Genomic DNA, 17,441 nt, shown 5'->3' on the forward strand with positions numbered 1-17,441 from the left:
ATGATTTTCCCAAAAAAGTCAGTTTTTTGAAAAAATTGAGGCCAAAATCCAAAATTTTCAAAAAACAGAGATAGCCATTTGATAGACAAAGTAAAATTACGTATAACCTTTTTTGTTACGTCTTGATTCCTTTAAAAATGAAGATGTTAGCGGCGTTTGAACTTTTGCCGTTTTTGAGGCGAAAATGGCGAACATGACGTCACTAAAACGTCAATTTCTCAAAAAATTTCCGACGGATTTCGCTCAAATTTTCAGGGAACGTGTCAAATTGATGTAAGAAAAGGTACTGAAAGTTTGGCGGCGCTGCGCGCCGCCGTTTTTGAGATATCGCAAAAATTCGCGAGGGGGGTAAAATTTACCCTCCCCAGCCCCGCGCGGGATAAGTTACGTGTTGTTTTTACGACTGCAAAGTGTAGTTATAATGACTAATGCTATACATAGATATTGACATTGATGCTGGCTCTCCGAACACCTTGTGTTGGTTATGGGCTGTTTTTCATGACACATGTATTGTGCAGTGTTGTGAAGCTCTGTAAATACTATATAAACAGCCGTTCCCATCCCCATCTTTCGATGACCGGACACAAGGCCAGCTGCCGGTGTGGTGATGGGAATCTGTGTAACGAACCATTACATCGAAGCCATTGAATATGTGGGCTACTGGAAGAAATGTACATAATATCAGAACGAAATACGAGAAACCTATACAAGAGCGACGAGACACCGGACTCCACCGATGGCGCTGCTCCGAACCGCCGCGTCTAACACAGGAAGGGTGACGGCCACTGCAGCCGCAGCTGGTCAGGAAGGACGTCAGATAGGAGGGCCGGCAAAGTCAAATGTACCTAACCTACTGCTTTTTATGGCATTCTTTCCATGACATGCATCCATTGTGCATGGTTGTAACAGTTTTATAAACACTATGACGTCATCAACCGTTGCCATCGACTTCTTTCGGTGCCCGAAAAAGGCCCACTCTCGGTGAGGTAGTGGGAATCTGAACCAGTATCAATCCTGTACCAGAATCTGAACCATTATAATAATACCGTTGGATGCAGAGATTACTGGATCAAATCAGCATCTGTGAAACAGGCTGTGGAGATGTGGTGTGTGGAGATTTAGGGGGGTTTGTTTTACTGAGGTGGGGCGAGGAGAGAATACATGTGGAGAGGAGATTTGACTTTGTGGGAGAGTGGGGAGAGGGAGAGAAGAGAGAGAGAGAGAGAGAGAGAGAGAGAGAGAGAGAGAGAGAGAGAGAGAGAGAGATAGAGAGGGAGGAGAGGGAGAGAAAGAGGAGGAGAAGAGAGAGGGAGAGAGAGAGAGGAGGAGAAGAGAGAGGGAGAGAGAGAGAAAGAGACTGAGAGGAAGAAGAGGATAGAGAGAGAGGGAGAGAGGGAGAGAGACAGAAAGGGAGAGAGAGGGAGTGAGAGAAAGAGAGAAAGAGAGAGAGAGAGAGAGAGAGAGAGAGAGAGAGAGAGAGAGAGAGGGGGACTACATACAGAGACGCAGACAGGCAGATCATTAAAAACAAAAGCATAAACAATAAACACACAGAGTAATGACAGTCATAGAAAGCAGTCGTCGACAAGTTACCCTAACAGACGTAGGGCAGACAAATGTAGCCGGAATGATCAGATCCCGACCCGTGACGTCATAGTACAATATGACGTCCTATGGCGGGTCATTCACGTCAGGTCACTGTTCCATTCTCCACACTTCAGACAGCTTGTACCGGATCACCCGGGGTCACCCTTGTGACTGTTAACCCGCGCCGGCTGCTGGGGGGGTGATTGAACACCCCCCCCCTGTGGTTTTTGGTACACCTTATCATACATCAATTCTACACATGTTGTGAAAATTTCAGACCAAGGTCATTCAAGGTCAGGTCACCAGGTCACTCGAAGTGACCTCACCTCATAAAAAGTTTCAATGTCTGTCATAGCTACACCGAGTGACCGATCGCTTTGAAACTTTCAGCGATTGCTAAGAGCATTAGCATGTACAAAATGTATATCTCAGAATTTTGATATCGATGACCTAAGGTCAGGTCAATTTTGCGACCTCACCATTATAAGTCAATGGGAGAAAATTGAAATGCGCCTGTTTTGGACGAAAGACATTATAAACACTCCCAAACACTGAATTACAAGTGGTTTAGACACACTGAACATGAAAATGGTGTCTGTGACCCCTGTTTATGCCCTGAGGTCATCTTAGGTCACGAATGGTATCTAACAGTTTTTCGCAAATAACTTTTGATAGAGGCATGCTAGAGCGATGAAAACGCCTTAGATGTGTTCAGCTCGACGATACGGATCGACTGATATGCAACATGACCCTTTCCGGTCAGGTCATGACCTTGACCTGAGGTCAAATTTTCAAGTTGACCTTTCAAGGTCAAATTATAGTTCGTTCGATGCGTCTTGACGAGAGGAACACGATGCCGGTAAAAGTAAGCTCGTACAATGCTTGGGTCAAAAGTTATTGCAGAAAAACTGTTTCCGAAAAAATCGGCTATTTTTGCAGTTTTTGCCCCCTGCAGGCAAAACCGTTGACGTTAGGTCAAATCTGAGAAAATTACTCAGAAAGGGCGTTAATAGGGCTATCGAATGCGCTTTTCCGCGGCGCTGTAGCTCTATTGGTTCCCGAGTTATGCGTTGGCTTCTTGGAAATTTTCGACATTCGACCTGGAAATCGGCGAAAATTTGCCTTCAATGACCTCTGGTGACCTGACCTTTGACCTGACCAAAAAATTGACCGAAGTGATTTCCTCATTATTTTTGACGCTCTTTCGAACGCCGCCTTCCGCGTATCGCTACGTGGCCCAGGAGCCGAGTTAGAAGGGGGGTGTTCAAACACCCCCCCCCCCAGCAGGGCGTGGAAATCCAGGACCCCCAGCCGGGCGCGGGTTAACGAGCCCCAGAGGTCACAGAGGTGACTCGAGTTTGACCTGAGAGACCACTTCCGACTAGTGCCGGCCGTTGGAGGGGACCCTCAGACGATAGCCGAGAACCGACGTTCGATAGTTGATCCTCCGATTGCAGGGATCCACATTCCCCGCCGCTTTTCAGAGTGGCGACGCGCCGGGACCTCTTTAGTGCTGTTGACACTGCCAACGGCACAGCCGAAGTGGGCTCGATAACGCAGCGTCGTTCAAACATTGCATGGCGCAATCAGCTCTCCAAGGGACAATTTATCACTGCAATATGTGGCCCGGTGCTGATATACCTAATGCCTCGTGATGGCCAGCCCGACTTGTCTATTTCGAACAAGGTGTGGCTGTTGGTATACCCTGTCCTGTGTCAAGTGAACTTGACTGGCGTCTGGGAGGGGGGAGGGGGGTGCTCAGCGCTTCAGGCACGGTGTACTGGCGGTCACGGGGCCGACGATACTGCTGACCTCTGACCCCGGTCATGATCCGAGGAGGATCTCCCTCTCTCTCTCCCTCTCTCTCTCTCTCTCTCTCTCTCTCTCTCTCTCTCTCTCCTTCTCTCTCTCTCTCTCTCTCTCTCTCTCTCTCTCTCTCTCTCTCTCTCTCTCTCTGTTTCCCTCCCTCCCTCTCTCTCTTTCTCTCTCTCTCTCTCTCTCTCTCTCTCTCTCTCTCTCTCTCTCTCTCTCTCTCTCTCTCTCTCTCTCTCATACTCTCACTCTCACTCTCACTCTCTCTTACTCTTGCTAATTGTCTCCCATTTTCTCAGTCTCTCTCTCAGTCTCTGTCTCTCTGTCTGTCTGTCTGTCTGTCTGTCTTATGGAAGTGTTTAAGTGTTCAATATTCACCCATTGTCTGTAAAGTTAATTGGGACTCTGGGGAGCTGGTATGTTTTACTGAGATGGACCGAGCAGATAATACACGTGAAGAGATGCCACTTTGTGGGGGAAGAAGAGAGAGAGAGAGAGAGAGAGAGAGAGAGAGGAGAGAGAGAGAGAGAGAGAGAGAGAGAGAGAGAGAGAGAGAGAGACAGAGACAGAGACAGAGAAAGAGAGAAGAGATGACCGGGGCAATGAGCCGTCAATTGTTTGCTTCTTGGATCACGGCGTTCGGTATGTAAAGTGACAAATGTAATAGCGATTGAAATGAATATGTGTTGTAGGCATAAAATGTTCACAAGTGAACAAGAGGTGGATCATAGGTGGTTCCAGGAAAAATGATAGGGAGTTCGATTTCACCTCCTTCCTTCGATGCCCTGACGCCGCCTATGAATGACCTATACCTATAGTTTTATTCATTTTATCGCACGTTATTGTACCCTAGTAAGACCATTGCCAGTCCGTTTTAGTTAGAGCACCAACTAAAAAAAAAAACATATTTTGCGTGTTGTGTACCTCCCAAGTAGTTTTCGAAATGTTCATTTATAATAGATACATGCTAATTTCTGGTTCATTCTGTGTCGATCGGCAGTACTTGCGTCAAAATTGGTAAAAAAAAGGTGGCCGTGGAAAGCAGTCAAATAAGCATCTGTAATTTGCACTTTTTACCTCCTACTGCCCCCCCCCCCCCCCCATTTATTATTTCTGGACTTTCCTTTTTAGAAATGCAGATCACGTGGAGTCGAATCGAATGCCTTTTGAGCTTTGAAAACCAGCCGATTAAAAAACCAGCCGGTCCCGTAGCTCAGTTGGTTAGAAAGTTGGACTCCGCGTGGTGAGAGCACGCGTTCCCGGTTATAACAGTCCGGGTTCGAAGCGCGACGGGCGCTCGACATTTATGGGCCTCCTGACAGGTATGGTTGCGGTTGGTGGCAGGCCGTAGCCAGGCGAAGTCAGCGAGGGGACCGGCCGTGCGCGGCTTTGTGCGCACGTTAAACTTTGGACTCTAAATTCTGCCATAGAATCGGAATTGCGCGATCGGAGGGTTGAGGGCAGGGTCATCGCAACAAGCTTCGCTTAGCGGTGGCTCTGTCCTTGTGAATCCTTCCCATCAAAAGGTTCGGACAAAATTTATAAAAAAAATCTCGAATATCAAGGGACGTTCGTAAACAGTCCCCCCTACCACTAGAAGAAGTAGCCAGGAGCCTACCACTAATACGGTTAAATAACTATTTTTCATTCTACGTGAGGTTATTTAGGAAATTCAGCGCTCGTTATACCGAAACAGGCATGCGCTGGTTTCCAACCTAATGTGCCCTGGCTTTACCTTTCATTAACTATAATTTTGTACGTGACGTCTACCACACTGAGAGTTATGCACATGATGACGGAGACACTTACATTGTCAGGACGTGTCTGTCGTTGCCGGCGGACATTGAGACGGACGATGAGCGTCCCCTCTTATCTCGGCCCCCGCCGGGGTTTATCAGGCAAGTGTACTAGTGGTGTCAATCGGAACTTGAATCTTCGGAATTCCGATTTTGTCCAATGTCCAATTCGGAATTCGGTTGGACAATGGCAGCAAGCTTCGGACAACTTTGGACAATCGCTTGCTACACCTCAACATTTTTAAAAAGTAGTCGTGTTTAACATTGATTGGCTATTAGAAAGCTCAGCTTTCGATATGATTAACACTTCTGAGCTTGTAACGGTACATGAAAAGCAAATTAAATAACAGTATTGAGTGTAAACTATTGCGTAGGTGTCGGACATCTTTGGACAAATGGCTGGTTTGGACATTTTTGGACGGACAATCGACGTAAGCATTGGACATTGGACGGACTCTGGACATACGTTTTCTGAAATTGACACCACTAAAGTGTACCGGGTATATCAGTAGGTATGCCAGGATATATCTACAGCGGCGTCGGCCGGCCTCAGTCAGTCCGTGAGAGTCAGAGCAGCCGGCAGCCATGTCACGAGCTGACTTGTTCGGTGTGGGGAAGGAGGAGCGGAAGAGGAGGTTGGAACGGTGCTTTGACTGGAGAGTGAGGAAGCTTGCAGACAAGTATGGATCGTGTGCACATCTCATCCCCGACACTCTGCTGCTGGCACGTGACATTAGGGACAAGCACTCCACCAGGTTGCAGGCCTACTGTACCGCGGCTGAGGTAAAGCCCCGGTCCCACTAGGCGATGCGACCACTTACGACCGCCCACGATCGGTGGTCGGCAAAAGGTTGTCGCAATTCTTCAAGAGCTCGTACGATTGGATGTTGATATGAACGACTTGTCTTCAGACGTCGCGAGGTCATTTTGGTCGCCAAGAGGTTTTTGATGATGCACTAAAAACCTCCTGGCGACCGATTTGGTCGCAAAGAGTTCGCGAGAAACCGCAACAAGTATTTCATTGTTCGCTAGTAGGAGGGCGAGTATCGCACGACAGGTTTCGGTGGTCGCGGGCCTAGTCGGGAGCGGTCGGCGGTCGTATGCAAGTCGCCGATAATCGCACGACGTTCTTCCCAACATCAGCAACCAGTCGCGAGACCACCAAGCTTCGATCGCCGAGCAATCGCACGATGGTGGCCGATTGCACGGCACTAGTCGGAAATTAGTCGACGACAGTGGTACGGACATCTCAGATCTCATACCGACCCTTATCACACGGCCGCGAACACATGTAGTGCTCTCACTTGAGATCAGCCGTAGACGATGAAGGGGATGCGTAAAAAAATCGTCCATTTTCAGTAGATTTTCAAATAAAAACAGCGCAATAAGAAATAAGAAATGATGCACCGCCTACTATATAGTGCCTCTCACGAGTCGGAGGTGGGATCCGACCCAAAAATACCGACCATTCCAGGCGGCCCAGCTCCAGAACACGAGGGACACGACACGGAACGTGAACAAGAAAAAGAAAATTGCTGAACAGTTGACTCTTGAAAAGAACGAGATCTTAACCATCGCCGGACATATTGGCTTTCTTCTACGCGCCGGCGAAGGGGGGGGGAGGGGGCGGGTACGACCCCCCTTCCCGTTTCGCCTATGATGGAGCTAGCGCGTCTCAGGAAAAACAGGCGTGTGCGCTAGTGATGTCAATTACGGAAAATTGTGATACCGATACCAAACCAAATACCAACAATACCTACCCATGGAAAAATACCGAAACCGCACCGACATGTAAATATGAGGGATATACCAAGTTTTTACCAAATTCTCAGCCTCTTTTACATTAGTGAGGATTCATAATGCCAACAAAATACCAAATTCATTCGCCTTGAAATACCAAATACCAAGTTGGTATCGGTTTGGTATTGCTATACCAAAAAGTTGGTATCCGATTGACATCTCTAGTGTGCGCCGTTACGAGATACAGTTATTGACACCCGATTATAAGGTCTTAGGTCAACCGGTGACATCTTACGTCAGGTCAAGTGCCAAAGTTATGGGTTCAGTTTTTGATGAATAACTTGGCTAAAAGAGGCCGCAAAGCCGCGATTTTGACATCATCGTGTTCGCCTTGTTGAGACTTGTCGAATGATATACTTTTTGTTGGGGTTGAACTCAGGTCACGGTCAGGCCAGGGCTTACAGGTCACGAAGTTTGTCGAATGAGGTCATGTCGCATATCTTTTAATTTGGCAGGTCTTCTTAAGTCCATTGGTGGCTCTCCCGACTCGCTAGTTCATTTGGATCGGGAGTTATTGACGAAAAACTAATATGACCCTAGTGACGTCATTAACAATACAAAAGTGACGCATCAAACTTGCAAAGAGTGCATGAAATCACGATTCGATATGCTTGGGGTTGGGATAGCTTAAGATCTTTCCCGGCGTCAAAATAGCAGTTTTTATTTTCCCCCATTGACTTGAAATGGTGAGGTCACGTAACCGACCTTTCGTCATGTGACCTTTAGGAAAAATCTAAGATGTACAAGTTGTGAGACCTCTACTACGTCCTGTAAGTTTAACCCGCGCCCTGGTGGGGGGGCTATTTTTTGCCCCCCTCCAGACTTTTCGATATATCTCCAGAACCGCTGCGCCGATCGTCACCAAACTTTCAGTACCCTCCCGGACATCAATTTTACACATTGTGACCAAAAATTTTTCCAAAGGCTATGATAGGTTGGCCGGAAATGACGTCAGAGTGACGTCATGTTCTGCCGTTTTCGACCCAAAAAGGGGTTTCGCGGGAAGAGCTGTCAGGCCTATAGCTTTGCAAATACAGAAAAACGATAAAGACATAAAAGCTGTAGAATTAACAGAGCTACAAAACTGCTGTCTCGGATTTTTGAATTTTTTGGATTTTGATCCCCGAAAATAAAAAAATAGATTTTTTGAATATAATAGCCGAAAAATCCAAAAAGTTTTTTGAATTTCGCAAAAATCGGAATATATGTGATAGTCCTTACCACCTTCTATGCACATACCAAATTTGAGATTGATACCTCTTTTTTGGCGAAGTTATAGCGAAAAACCGGTTCAAAATTGATGACGTCAAATTTTCAAACTCAATTTTTAGCAATTCTAGAACCCGTAGCATAAAACAAAGACCACCATTAGACTCTCCGTGACGAGCTGCATCGAATCAATACCCATTTTATGCAAAACTATCAACTTTAAAATTTGACCTTTTTTGACCTGACCTTGACCTGACCTTCACCAGAAAGTGACCTAAGGCGTACCTGATAGTCTTATAACCAACACCATTGAGTTGGAAATGAAAAATTGGCCATAAAACATGCATCGCACAACCTTAGTACCTAAAGTTAGGTTCATGTGACCTGACCTGTGACCCTTGGTGACCTGACCTGTGACCTGACCTGGTAATGTCAGTGACCTCTTATAGCAACATATTTACTAGGCAACTGACGCCCTATCGCTGATTCTCGACAAAATGCGTTTTCTTCGGTGTTATAGCGCATTCCCTAGATGACCCGTGAACGGTGAAATATTTCATCTTTGACATGACCTGTGACGTCATCGGTGACCCCGAGGTCAATGAAATTTGGTTTCCTTCGACAAATTTGACAAGCCTTTCGAACGCCCTTTGAATTTCGCGGATCCGTCCAGTAGTTTTGGAGATACGAGGGGGGGGGGGGGCAAAAAATAGCCCCCCCCCCCCACCAGGTCGCGTTATAAACAGACCCCACCAGGGCGCGGGTTAATCTCCTTGTGAAAGCTCCTCTGGCACTGAGAGTGTTGCGAAGTTGCGACCTCTGAAGATCGTGCAGAGGTTCACTTCTGACGCCATAGGTCAATGACCTGACCTGACCCGAAAATGCGGCTGGTGTCAAAATATAGCCTGCCGATTTTCAAAATTCGAATGGCATTTGATTCCCTTAACGTGATCTACATTTTGAAGAAAGGAAGTCCAAAAAAACGCAAAAAGGTAGGAGGGGGATAGAAACTACACATTTCAGATGCTTTTTCAAATCCTCACCATGGCCATGTTTTTCAACCAATTTTGACGCAACTACTGCCGATCGATGCAGGATGAATCAGAATTTGACATGTATTACAAAAATAAGCATTTCGAAAATTAATAGTCGGATTCCTACAGGTTATGAAAATTGGAGGCACTTGAAATACATAATCAATCGGATGTTTTGTTGGTGCTGTCACCAAAACGGGCTGGCAAATTAATAATCTCATTATGATGCAAAAACGTGTGATGAAATGCCTAAATTAGATTGAATATTCATAGGCGGCATCAGGGCACCGAAGGTGGAAGGTGACATATACCTTCTCTGCTTTTCCCTGGAACCGCCTACGATCCGTTTCTTGTTCACTTCTAAAGCTGTTATACCTACAAATAATGTTGATATAGGTACCTACATAATGAATAATTACAGTTATAATGCATCAGCATCGTGATCTTTAACTAAATGACTCGCTTCACGAATAGGACCTCCCGATTCCCCATGCCCTGGAACCACCCCTGATAAAGATATCAACTTAAAATTTTCAGGAAAAGTGCCCAGCTTAGTTTTGACCCGCGCGGGGCTGGGGTCTCCAGCCGAACGCGCGGGGCTGGGGGGGGTTAATTTTACCCCCCTGTTATCTCCCGAACTAATGGTCCGATTTGGAAAATTCAAACGCCACTCGAAAGCTCTCATCACGAACTACTAAAAACATGAACTTAATTTAAAGTTTGAGGTCAAGGTCAAGGTCAGGTCAAGGATACAAATTGCAAGTTTCTACAGTATCGGCCTTGCACCGTAGTTGCCGAAGAATGGAGTCATGGACCGAGACTGATCGCCCAAAACGTGTTCTTAGGCTACCAAGACAATATTCGTTGCATACAATATCATTCAGAGGTCAAGGTCAAGGTCAGGTCAGGTCAGGTCAGGTCACCGAAAAACAAAATATAGAAAAGGGCATGTGCGACACATGTTTTATGGGTCATTTTACTCATAGAATTCAATAGGCACACTCAATAAGTGATATGGACCACCTCTGGATGAATTTCAGGTCGAGGTCAGGTCAAGGTCAGGTCAAGTGAGGTCAAATTTTGAAATTGGTTGTTAAGGCCTAAAAAGGTGTCTGTCTGATGCAGTTTTTCACGGCGAATCGAACGGTGCTATTTTTGTTTCCGTACGAGGTCTAGAACTTCCAAAAAAGTCATTTTTCAAAAAAAATTGTGTGTCGTGACGTCATAAAATTTTGAATAACTCCCACATTTTTGAACCGATTCTTCTAAAATTTGGTATGTAGGTGCACATAGACCACTTCTCTGACACATATTCCGGTTTTTTCGATAGACTCAAAATTTTGGATTTTATAATGATTTTCCCAAAAAATCAGTTTTTTGAAAAAAATTTAGGCCAAAATCCAAAATTTTCAAAAAACCGAGATAGCCATTTGATAGACAAAGTAAAATTACGTATAACCTTTTTTGTTACGTCTTGATTCCTTTAAAAATGAAGATGTTAGCGGCGTTTGAACTTTTGCCGTTTTTGAGGCGAAAATGGCGAACATGACGTCACTAAAACGTCAATTTCTCAAAAAAATTTCCGACGGATTTCGCTCAAATTTTCAGGGAACGTGTCAAATTGATGTAAGAAAAGGTACTGAAAGTTTGGCGGCGCTGCGCGCCGCCGTTTTTGAGATATCGCAAAAATTCGCGAGGGGGGGTAAAATTTACCCCCCCAGCCCGCGCGGGTTAAGAAAAGTCAGAAAATTTCGGCATCCTTGCTCCAGTCGTTTTGAAAATATTTCCGAAAAGCCTCAGGGATGGATGTAAACAGCCCCCCCCCCTTGCCGCTAATATGGTTAGCGGAACATCCGTTCTTTACCAATCGTGCGGCAATCGGCGATAGGTCTTGAACAGATCTTCAGTCGTCGGCGGCCAGTCGTTACCTATCGCATGACGTACTAACGGCTGTCACCGAGTTTCGCACGTCATTCGTGCGACTCATGCCCCAATTTTTTCTTGGTTCGGCAAACTTCGTACGATGGTCTGCCACCGCTTGTACGATTAGTCGTACGATGATTGCCGACCCTTTATATATGTGACCGTAATTGCGATGGATCTGCAGCATTCGGTGATGGTCGGCGGTGGTCGGCAATGATTTGGGTCGTAGGCGGTCGTAAGTGGTCGCAACGCCTAGTGGGACCGGGGCTTAAGCCACACTGTCACCGGGCTGGTAGATTATCCACTCATGGCAGCCCTGCAGGATATCAGTGACGCCGCCGCCACCCGCTGTCGGCACTGTCAGTCCGACCAGCCCCTCAGAGTGGCCTCCATCAATAGATCAGGCAGCAGTGCAGAGGGGCTGGCGGACGGGTTAGTGGGCGTTGGTGGAACGTCTGATTTTGATCTTATGTTCGAGTTCGACGCACCATTCCAATGGGCGGCGCCCGGAAAGAGAGAAGAGCCGGCCATTATTACGCCGCAGTCGGCACCACAGATGTGGGCTCGACCGACCAAAAACCCTGGCTTTGTGACGCTGCACTGGGTCAAGACGACTAAATGCAGTCATGATAAGCCGCTGGAGGCCTTGCCGGCCGACTCTATCCGCCAGCTAATGCTGAATGTCCGTAAGGTTATGGGAGGCAAGATTGATACCGCCGGACCGGCTGTTAATGTCAAGACATCAAATGATCTTACAGACGGTGGCATGGACTTTGTGCCGTGTATTCTTGTGCGTGGATGGTGGCCGGTAGAGGACCAGCCCGACGGCTGTCACTTGGAGGTGAACTTCCCACCAGCGGCGGCCAGGGCTGACATCCGACGATTCGGAGTACACCTTGTGCCGACCGGCCGGCCCGGCAGCGACAGCGAGTTTATCGAGTTTCGGATTTCCTACTCACGGGCGGAGGTGATCGCGGTTCGACAACTTGCTCCAGTCATACGAGCAGCTATTGTGGCAGTAAAAGCCATGAAAAATACGCTGAAAAAGAGCGAGGTGATAAGCGAAGATGTGCCATTAAAATCATACTTTATAAAAACGGCAGGACTCTGGCTAGCGCAAACCACGCCAGCTGGAATGTGGAAAGGAGTCACCGACGGTGTCAGCAAAATACTTGACTGGCTGGAGGACAATTTGAACGCCAGGAAAATTCCGTGTTTTTTCGATCATAACATCGATGTGGCAGCTGAACTCAGCACAGTAGAGCGGTGGGCTATCATTGACGCAGTACGGCTGATGAGGGAGCATGTCACACGTCTTCTGATGGCAAGCTGTGTAAAACTGTGGAATGTGGATCTGCTGCTGGAGCCCCTCACAGACCGCCCGGAGGAGCGCCAGCTGCGGCTCCGACTCGGAAGGACGCTCGTCCGACAGGCGGTACTTGACGGTGTCGGTTTCCGCCACACAGCTCCGTGGTGGGAAAGCTGGTGGAAGGAGAACATCCCTCCGCTGGTCCGCACAGCCCCACTTCTACTACAATGGTGGCATTACACCGAATCACGAACATACCGGCAGCAATGTTACCTGTTCATGGCATGGGTGGTGGTCGACTCGGCAGACATGCAGGGAAGAAGGCCGATGACGTCACAGGTCAGCGACATCGTCACGCTGGACGTGGGCCCCCTGATACAGCTCCTCACCAGATCTGACCTCGATCTCCTGCTGGGTGCCCCGGACAAGGTGGCCACCTGGTGGCGTCAGCAGCTGCGGCGGCCACTGGAGGAACGGCCGGCCGGACTGACCGCCGAGCTGGACACGCCGCGAGGCCGTGCCGAGCTGCTGCTGCGTCCCGAGCTGCTGCTGCAGGCTGTCCGCGTGAACGTACCGAGTAAAATGGCCTGGTGGCGGGATATAGACCGGGCAGTGAAGAACATGTCGATGAAAAACTACCGACCAATCCCTACCTACCAGGAGACTCGGGAGAAGTTGGAGCAGCACATCAACACTAACCTGCATGAGTGGCTCCGTGTCAAACTACCAGAGATGGACGCCGCATCTGTGGCCGCCACGGCCGGCCTCTGGCGCCGCCGGCTGCAGCAGCTGCTGTCCGGTGACCGGCTGCGGACGATGTACAACACTATCACCGGCTGGTGGCCGGACCGGTGGGAGATGACGTCGCACTACCTGGCGGTGCACGAGGCCGACTCAGAGGGTAAGACGATAGTGACGCCAACTAATGCTCCAATCCGTCGTTTCATTTGCTTTCAAGTTCCAGTTTCATTCCAGAAACGACTTAGAAATGCCTACTAGTGCAATGGATGAAAATCGATGTGCGTCCAATTTTGTGATCTTCCCGAGACGAGATCCTGTTTATTCACTCTATCATTTACCGGGGTTACATGAGCAAGTAAATGCGTATCAGGAACGGATTTTCCTATTCGCTCACCATTGTAGTCCGTTTGTAATGCGTATTAACTCTGCTCATGTAACCGCGAGCATTGAGTTTTAGTTGTTAAGTACTAAGCAGTTCGTCGGTTCAACGCCCAAACATCAAATATTTTATACCCAACTGATATGTTTCAGAGTCGGAGCAGGATGACGACGACGGTCAGGCCGGTGGCGAGGAGCGCAGCGCCGACAAGAACCAGACATCAGGGGGTCTGCCCAGCCCTCAGCGAGAGAAATGGCAGCAGCTGGAGCGACAGCACCAGCAGCTGTGGCAGCAGCTGGAGCGGCGGGGTCACGGGGAAAGGAGGAGTCTCAACCAGCAGCATGATGAGGAGCGCCGGCGTCTGGAGCGGATTCATGACAGAAAGTGGCGGAGCATGGAAATGCTGCACCATGACGAGCGGAAGAGGCTCCATCAGCGGCACGAGAGTGTTAACAGGTGCGTGGAGCTACAGTATCAGGGACAGGCGCAGCAAGAGAGACGTCGGAGGCAGCTGGAGCTGCTGGACCGGAGAAACCGAAGGCAGTGCGCGGTACTGGAGCGACAGCACCAAATAGAGTGGGGAGACCTGGTGCAGAAGGTCCAAACGCAGTGGAACAAACTGAAACAGAAACACCTCAGGGAGTCACAAGAGCTGGAGGAGAGATACCCGAACATGCAGTCCGGGGAGGAGCTGGATCAGCTGATGGACGAGTGCAGCAGGAGGCGTCGGCAGCTGCGGAAGGAGCTGGAGAAGAAGCTGGAGAAAGAGCTGGAGAAGGAGAAGGAGGAGGAGAAGGGGGAGGAGAAGGAGAAGGAACTGGAGAAGAAGCTGGAGAAGGAGCTGGAACAGGAGCTGGAGAAGGAGAAGGAGAAGGTGCAGAAGAAGAACCTGAAAGTGGATGAGGTGGAGGATAAGCCAGTTGAGCGAGGTGAGGATTACTGTTAATAGCATTGCTTGTCATCAATTTGGCAGCTAAATCATGTGTACAGTCACCAGCTTTACATATTTTATGTTGATTTTTTAGCCGGAGACTATTTGAAAATGAATAGAAACACCCTAAAACCCTTTCATTCCGAATCTGTACAAGTATTGACTATTGTCCTGATTTCAGACAAGCAAAAGCGACAACGACGACGACAACAACAACAGCAACATCAACAACAACAACAGCAACAACTAGAACAAGAACAAGAACAACAACAACAACGACAACGACGACGTCATCAACAACAACATGAACTAGAACCACGACAGCAGGAGCGGCAGCCGAGCCGGCGCTGTCAACACCTGCGGAACCTGGTAGAGGTGACGCGAAGACACCGCCAGCAGCTCATCCAGCTCCAGGAGCGGCACAACCAGGAGCTGGAGGAGCAGAGGAGACGTCACCGGCAGGAGTGGCAGGATCTGAAGCAGCGCCTCAGCCGCCGGCGGCACGGCCAGGAGCGGCGCCACCCACAGTGACCGGCGTGAGGTAATTTCTATCTGGAAAACCTTTCTACGTTTTCCGTGCCTCTCTATAGTATTTACTACTTAAATATAAAAATATAGTAAGACGTAACCTCGAAGAAGAGCGGAACCGTTGTCTTTTTTATGCTACTTCTGTCTCCTCAGGCTCATATTTGCTGTTTCCAATCCTGCTCTGTTTGTATTTCAGGACATCAGCAGAGTCGCGGACCAACCCAAGGAGTGTCCACCTATGGAGGTCAAGTGGAGCGCGAGGGATCAGTTGCATCAGAAAATCTGAAAATATGTCGCCTATGTAGATACTGAAATTGGAAAAGGAAACATTTACATTTTTACATTACAGCATGTGAGAAACGTATGTGAGAAACGTTACCACAAACAGAGAAACGTAAAAATATGCATATTGTATGGGTATGCTAGTGCCTGTGTCATTTTACAAAACACGGCTGTATTAGCAATGTAAATAGCGTGTGTAGACACGTAAGTGTATGATATATGACGTGTGTTTTTCACCATCACACACTGAGATGATAAAATCCTTCTGAGTGAGTATCATTGAGTCCTTCTATGAGTATTATTGTGTCCTATGGATTATGCCATCGAGGTCGGCCGAGTCAAATGTACTGCTGTTTTTATGACATTCTTTCCATGACATGCATCCATTTTGCAATGTTGTATCAGTATTGTAAATACTATGACGTCATCAACCGTTCCCATGGACTTCTTTTGGTGCCCGAAAAAAGGCCCACTCCCGGTGAGGTGATGGGAATCTGAACCAGTATCAATCGTGTACCAGAACCTGAACCATTATAACCCTCGCATGTGTAGGGGGAAAGGGTCCGACGGCCCCCAATGGTTTTTCGCGAATAACTCGCGTAAAAAGCAGCCGATCGCGACAAAACTTTCATATCCTCGCATTGATCAATTTTACACCTACCCTGAAAATTTCATGACCCTGACCCCAATGACCTTTGACCTGTGACCTCTTTACCGAGACCATGTTTGGCTGGAATCGCGATTCGGCGTATGTCGGCTCGCATTAGCCGCGCGTTTGCAAGCTTTTCGTGGTTTCAAACGTTCAAACATGTGATTTGAAGTTGCTCCCATGCATTAGGGTGGGTGTCAAGGTCACATGAAGGTCAGGTCCGGTCATTGACCTTTGATGACCTCGGTTCACTTTTTCGAGTTTTACATGTTTCTAGGCTAGTTTTCGGAGCTGAATTCGAATTTAGCAACCATTTGAACATTTACGAAGTAGTTTTGGTGACTTCGTAACATGTTACGAAGCTGTCAGAGGCGGCTGACACGTACTACGAATACCAGTCACGACGCCTACTGGTTGACCTGACCTGACCTGACCTGACCTGACCTGATCCGACCTGGTCTAAACGCTTAACCTTCCAGGCGGTGGGGGGGGGGGGCATTTTTTTGCCCCCCCTTTACTTTTTTCGATATATCTCGAGAACCGCTGCGCCGATCGTCACCAAACTTTCAGTACCCTCCCGGGAGCAGCTACCGCACATGGTGACCAAAAATTTTTCCAAAGGCTATGATAGGTTGGCCGCTAATGACGTCAGAGTGACGTCATTTTTGCCATTTTCGACCCAAAAAAAGGTTTCGCGGGAAGAGCTCTCAGGCCTACAGCTTTAGAGATACAGAAAAATGTTTTAGACATAAAAGGTGTGGAATCAAAAGGGCTACAAAACTGCTATTTCGGTTTTTTCGAATTTTTTGGATTTTGACCCCCAAAAATCAAAAAATAGATTTTTTTAATATAATAGCCAAAAAATCCAAAAAGTTTTTTGAATTTCGAAAAAACCGGAATATATGTGATAGTCCCTACCGCCTTCTATCTACATACCAAATTTCAGATCGATACCTCGTTTTTTGGCCAAGTTATAGCGAAAAAACTGTTCAAAATTGATGACGTCAAATTTTCAAACTCAATTTTTAGCAATTCTAGACCTCGTAGCGCAAAACAAAGACCACCATTAGACTCCCCGTGACGAGCTGCATCGAATCGATACCCATTTTATGCAAAAATATCAACTTTGAAATTTGACCTTTTTTGACCTGACCTTGACCTGACCTCCACCAGAAAGTGACCTAAACCGTACCTGATGGTCTTATAACCAACACCATTGAGTTGGAAATGAAAAACTGGCCATAAAACATGCATCACATAACCTTAGTAAAGTTGGGCTCATGTGGTGACCCTTGGTGACCTTTGGTGACCTGACCTGTGACCTGACCTGGTATGACCAGTGACCTCTAATAGCAACATATGCACTAGACAACTGACGCCTTATCGCTGATTTTCGACAAAATGCGTTTTACTCGGTGTTATAGCGCTTTCCCTAGAAGCCCTGTGAACGGTGAAACATTT

The 17,441-nt window shown here is 47.6% G+C and overlaps 1 protein-coding gene across 1 annotated transcript in view; it reads left to right on the plus strand.

Moving 5' to 3' along the window:
• LOC122364631 (trichohyalin-like) overlaps positions 1-17,441 on the plus strand; it is a 65,894-nt gene that overhangs the window by 38,392 nt on the left and 10,061 nt on the right. Inside the window, exons 2-3 of the mRNA XM_043335203.1 lie at positions 13,743-14,519; positions 14,703-14,825. Of these exons, the coding sequence (XP_043191138.1) occupies positions 13,743-14,519; positions 14,703-14,825 (900 nt within the window). The remainder of the gene's footprint in view (positions 1-13,742; positions 14,520-14,702; positions 14,826-17,441) is intronic.

This window comes from Amphibalanus amphitrite, unplaced genomic scaffold (genome assembly GCF_019059575.1).
Source record: "Amphibalanus amphitrite isolate SeventyFive unplaced genomic scaffold, NRLGWU_Aamphi_draft 000687F_arrow, whole genome shotgun sequence".
NCBI classification, from domain to species: Eukaryota; Metazoa; Arthropoda; class Thecostraca; order Balanomorpha; family Balanidae; genus Amphibalanus; species Amphibalanus amphitrite.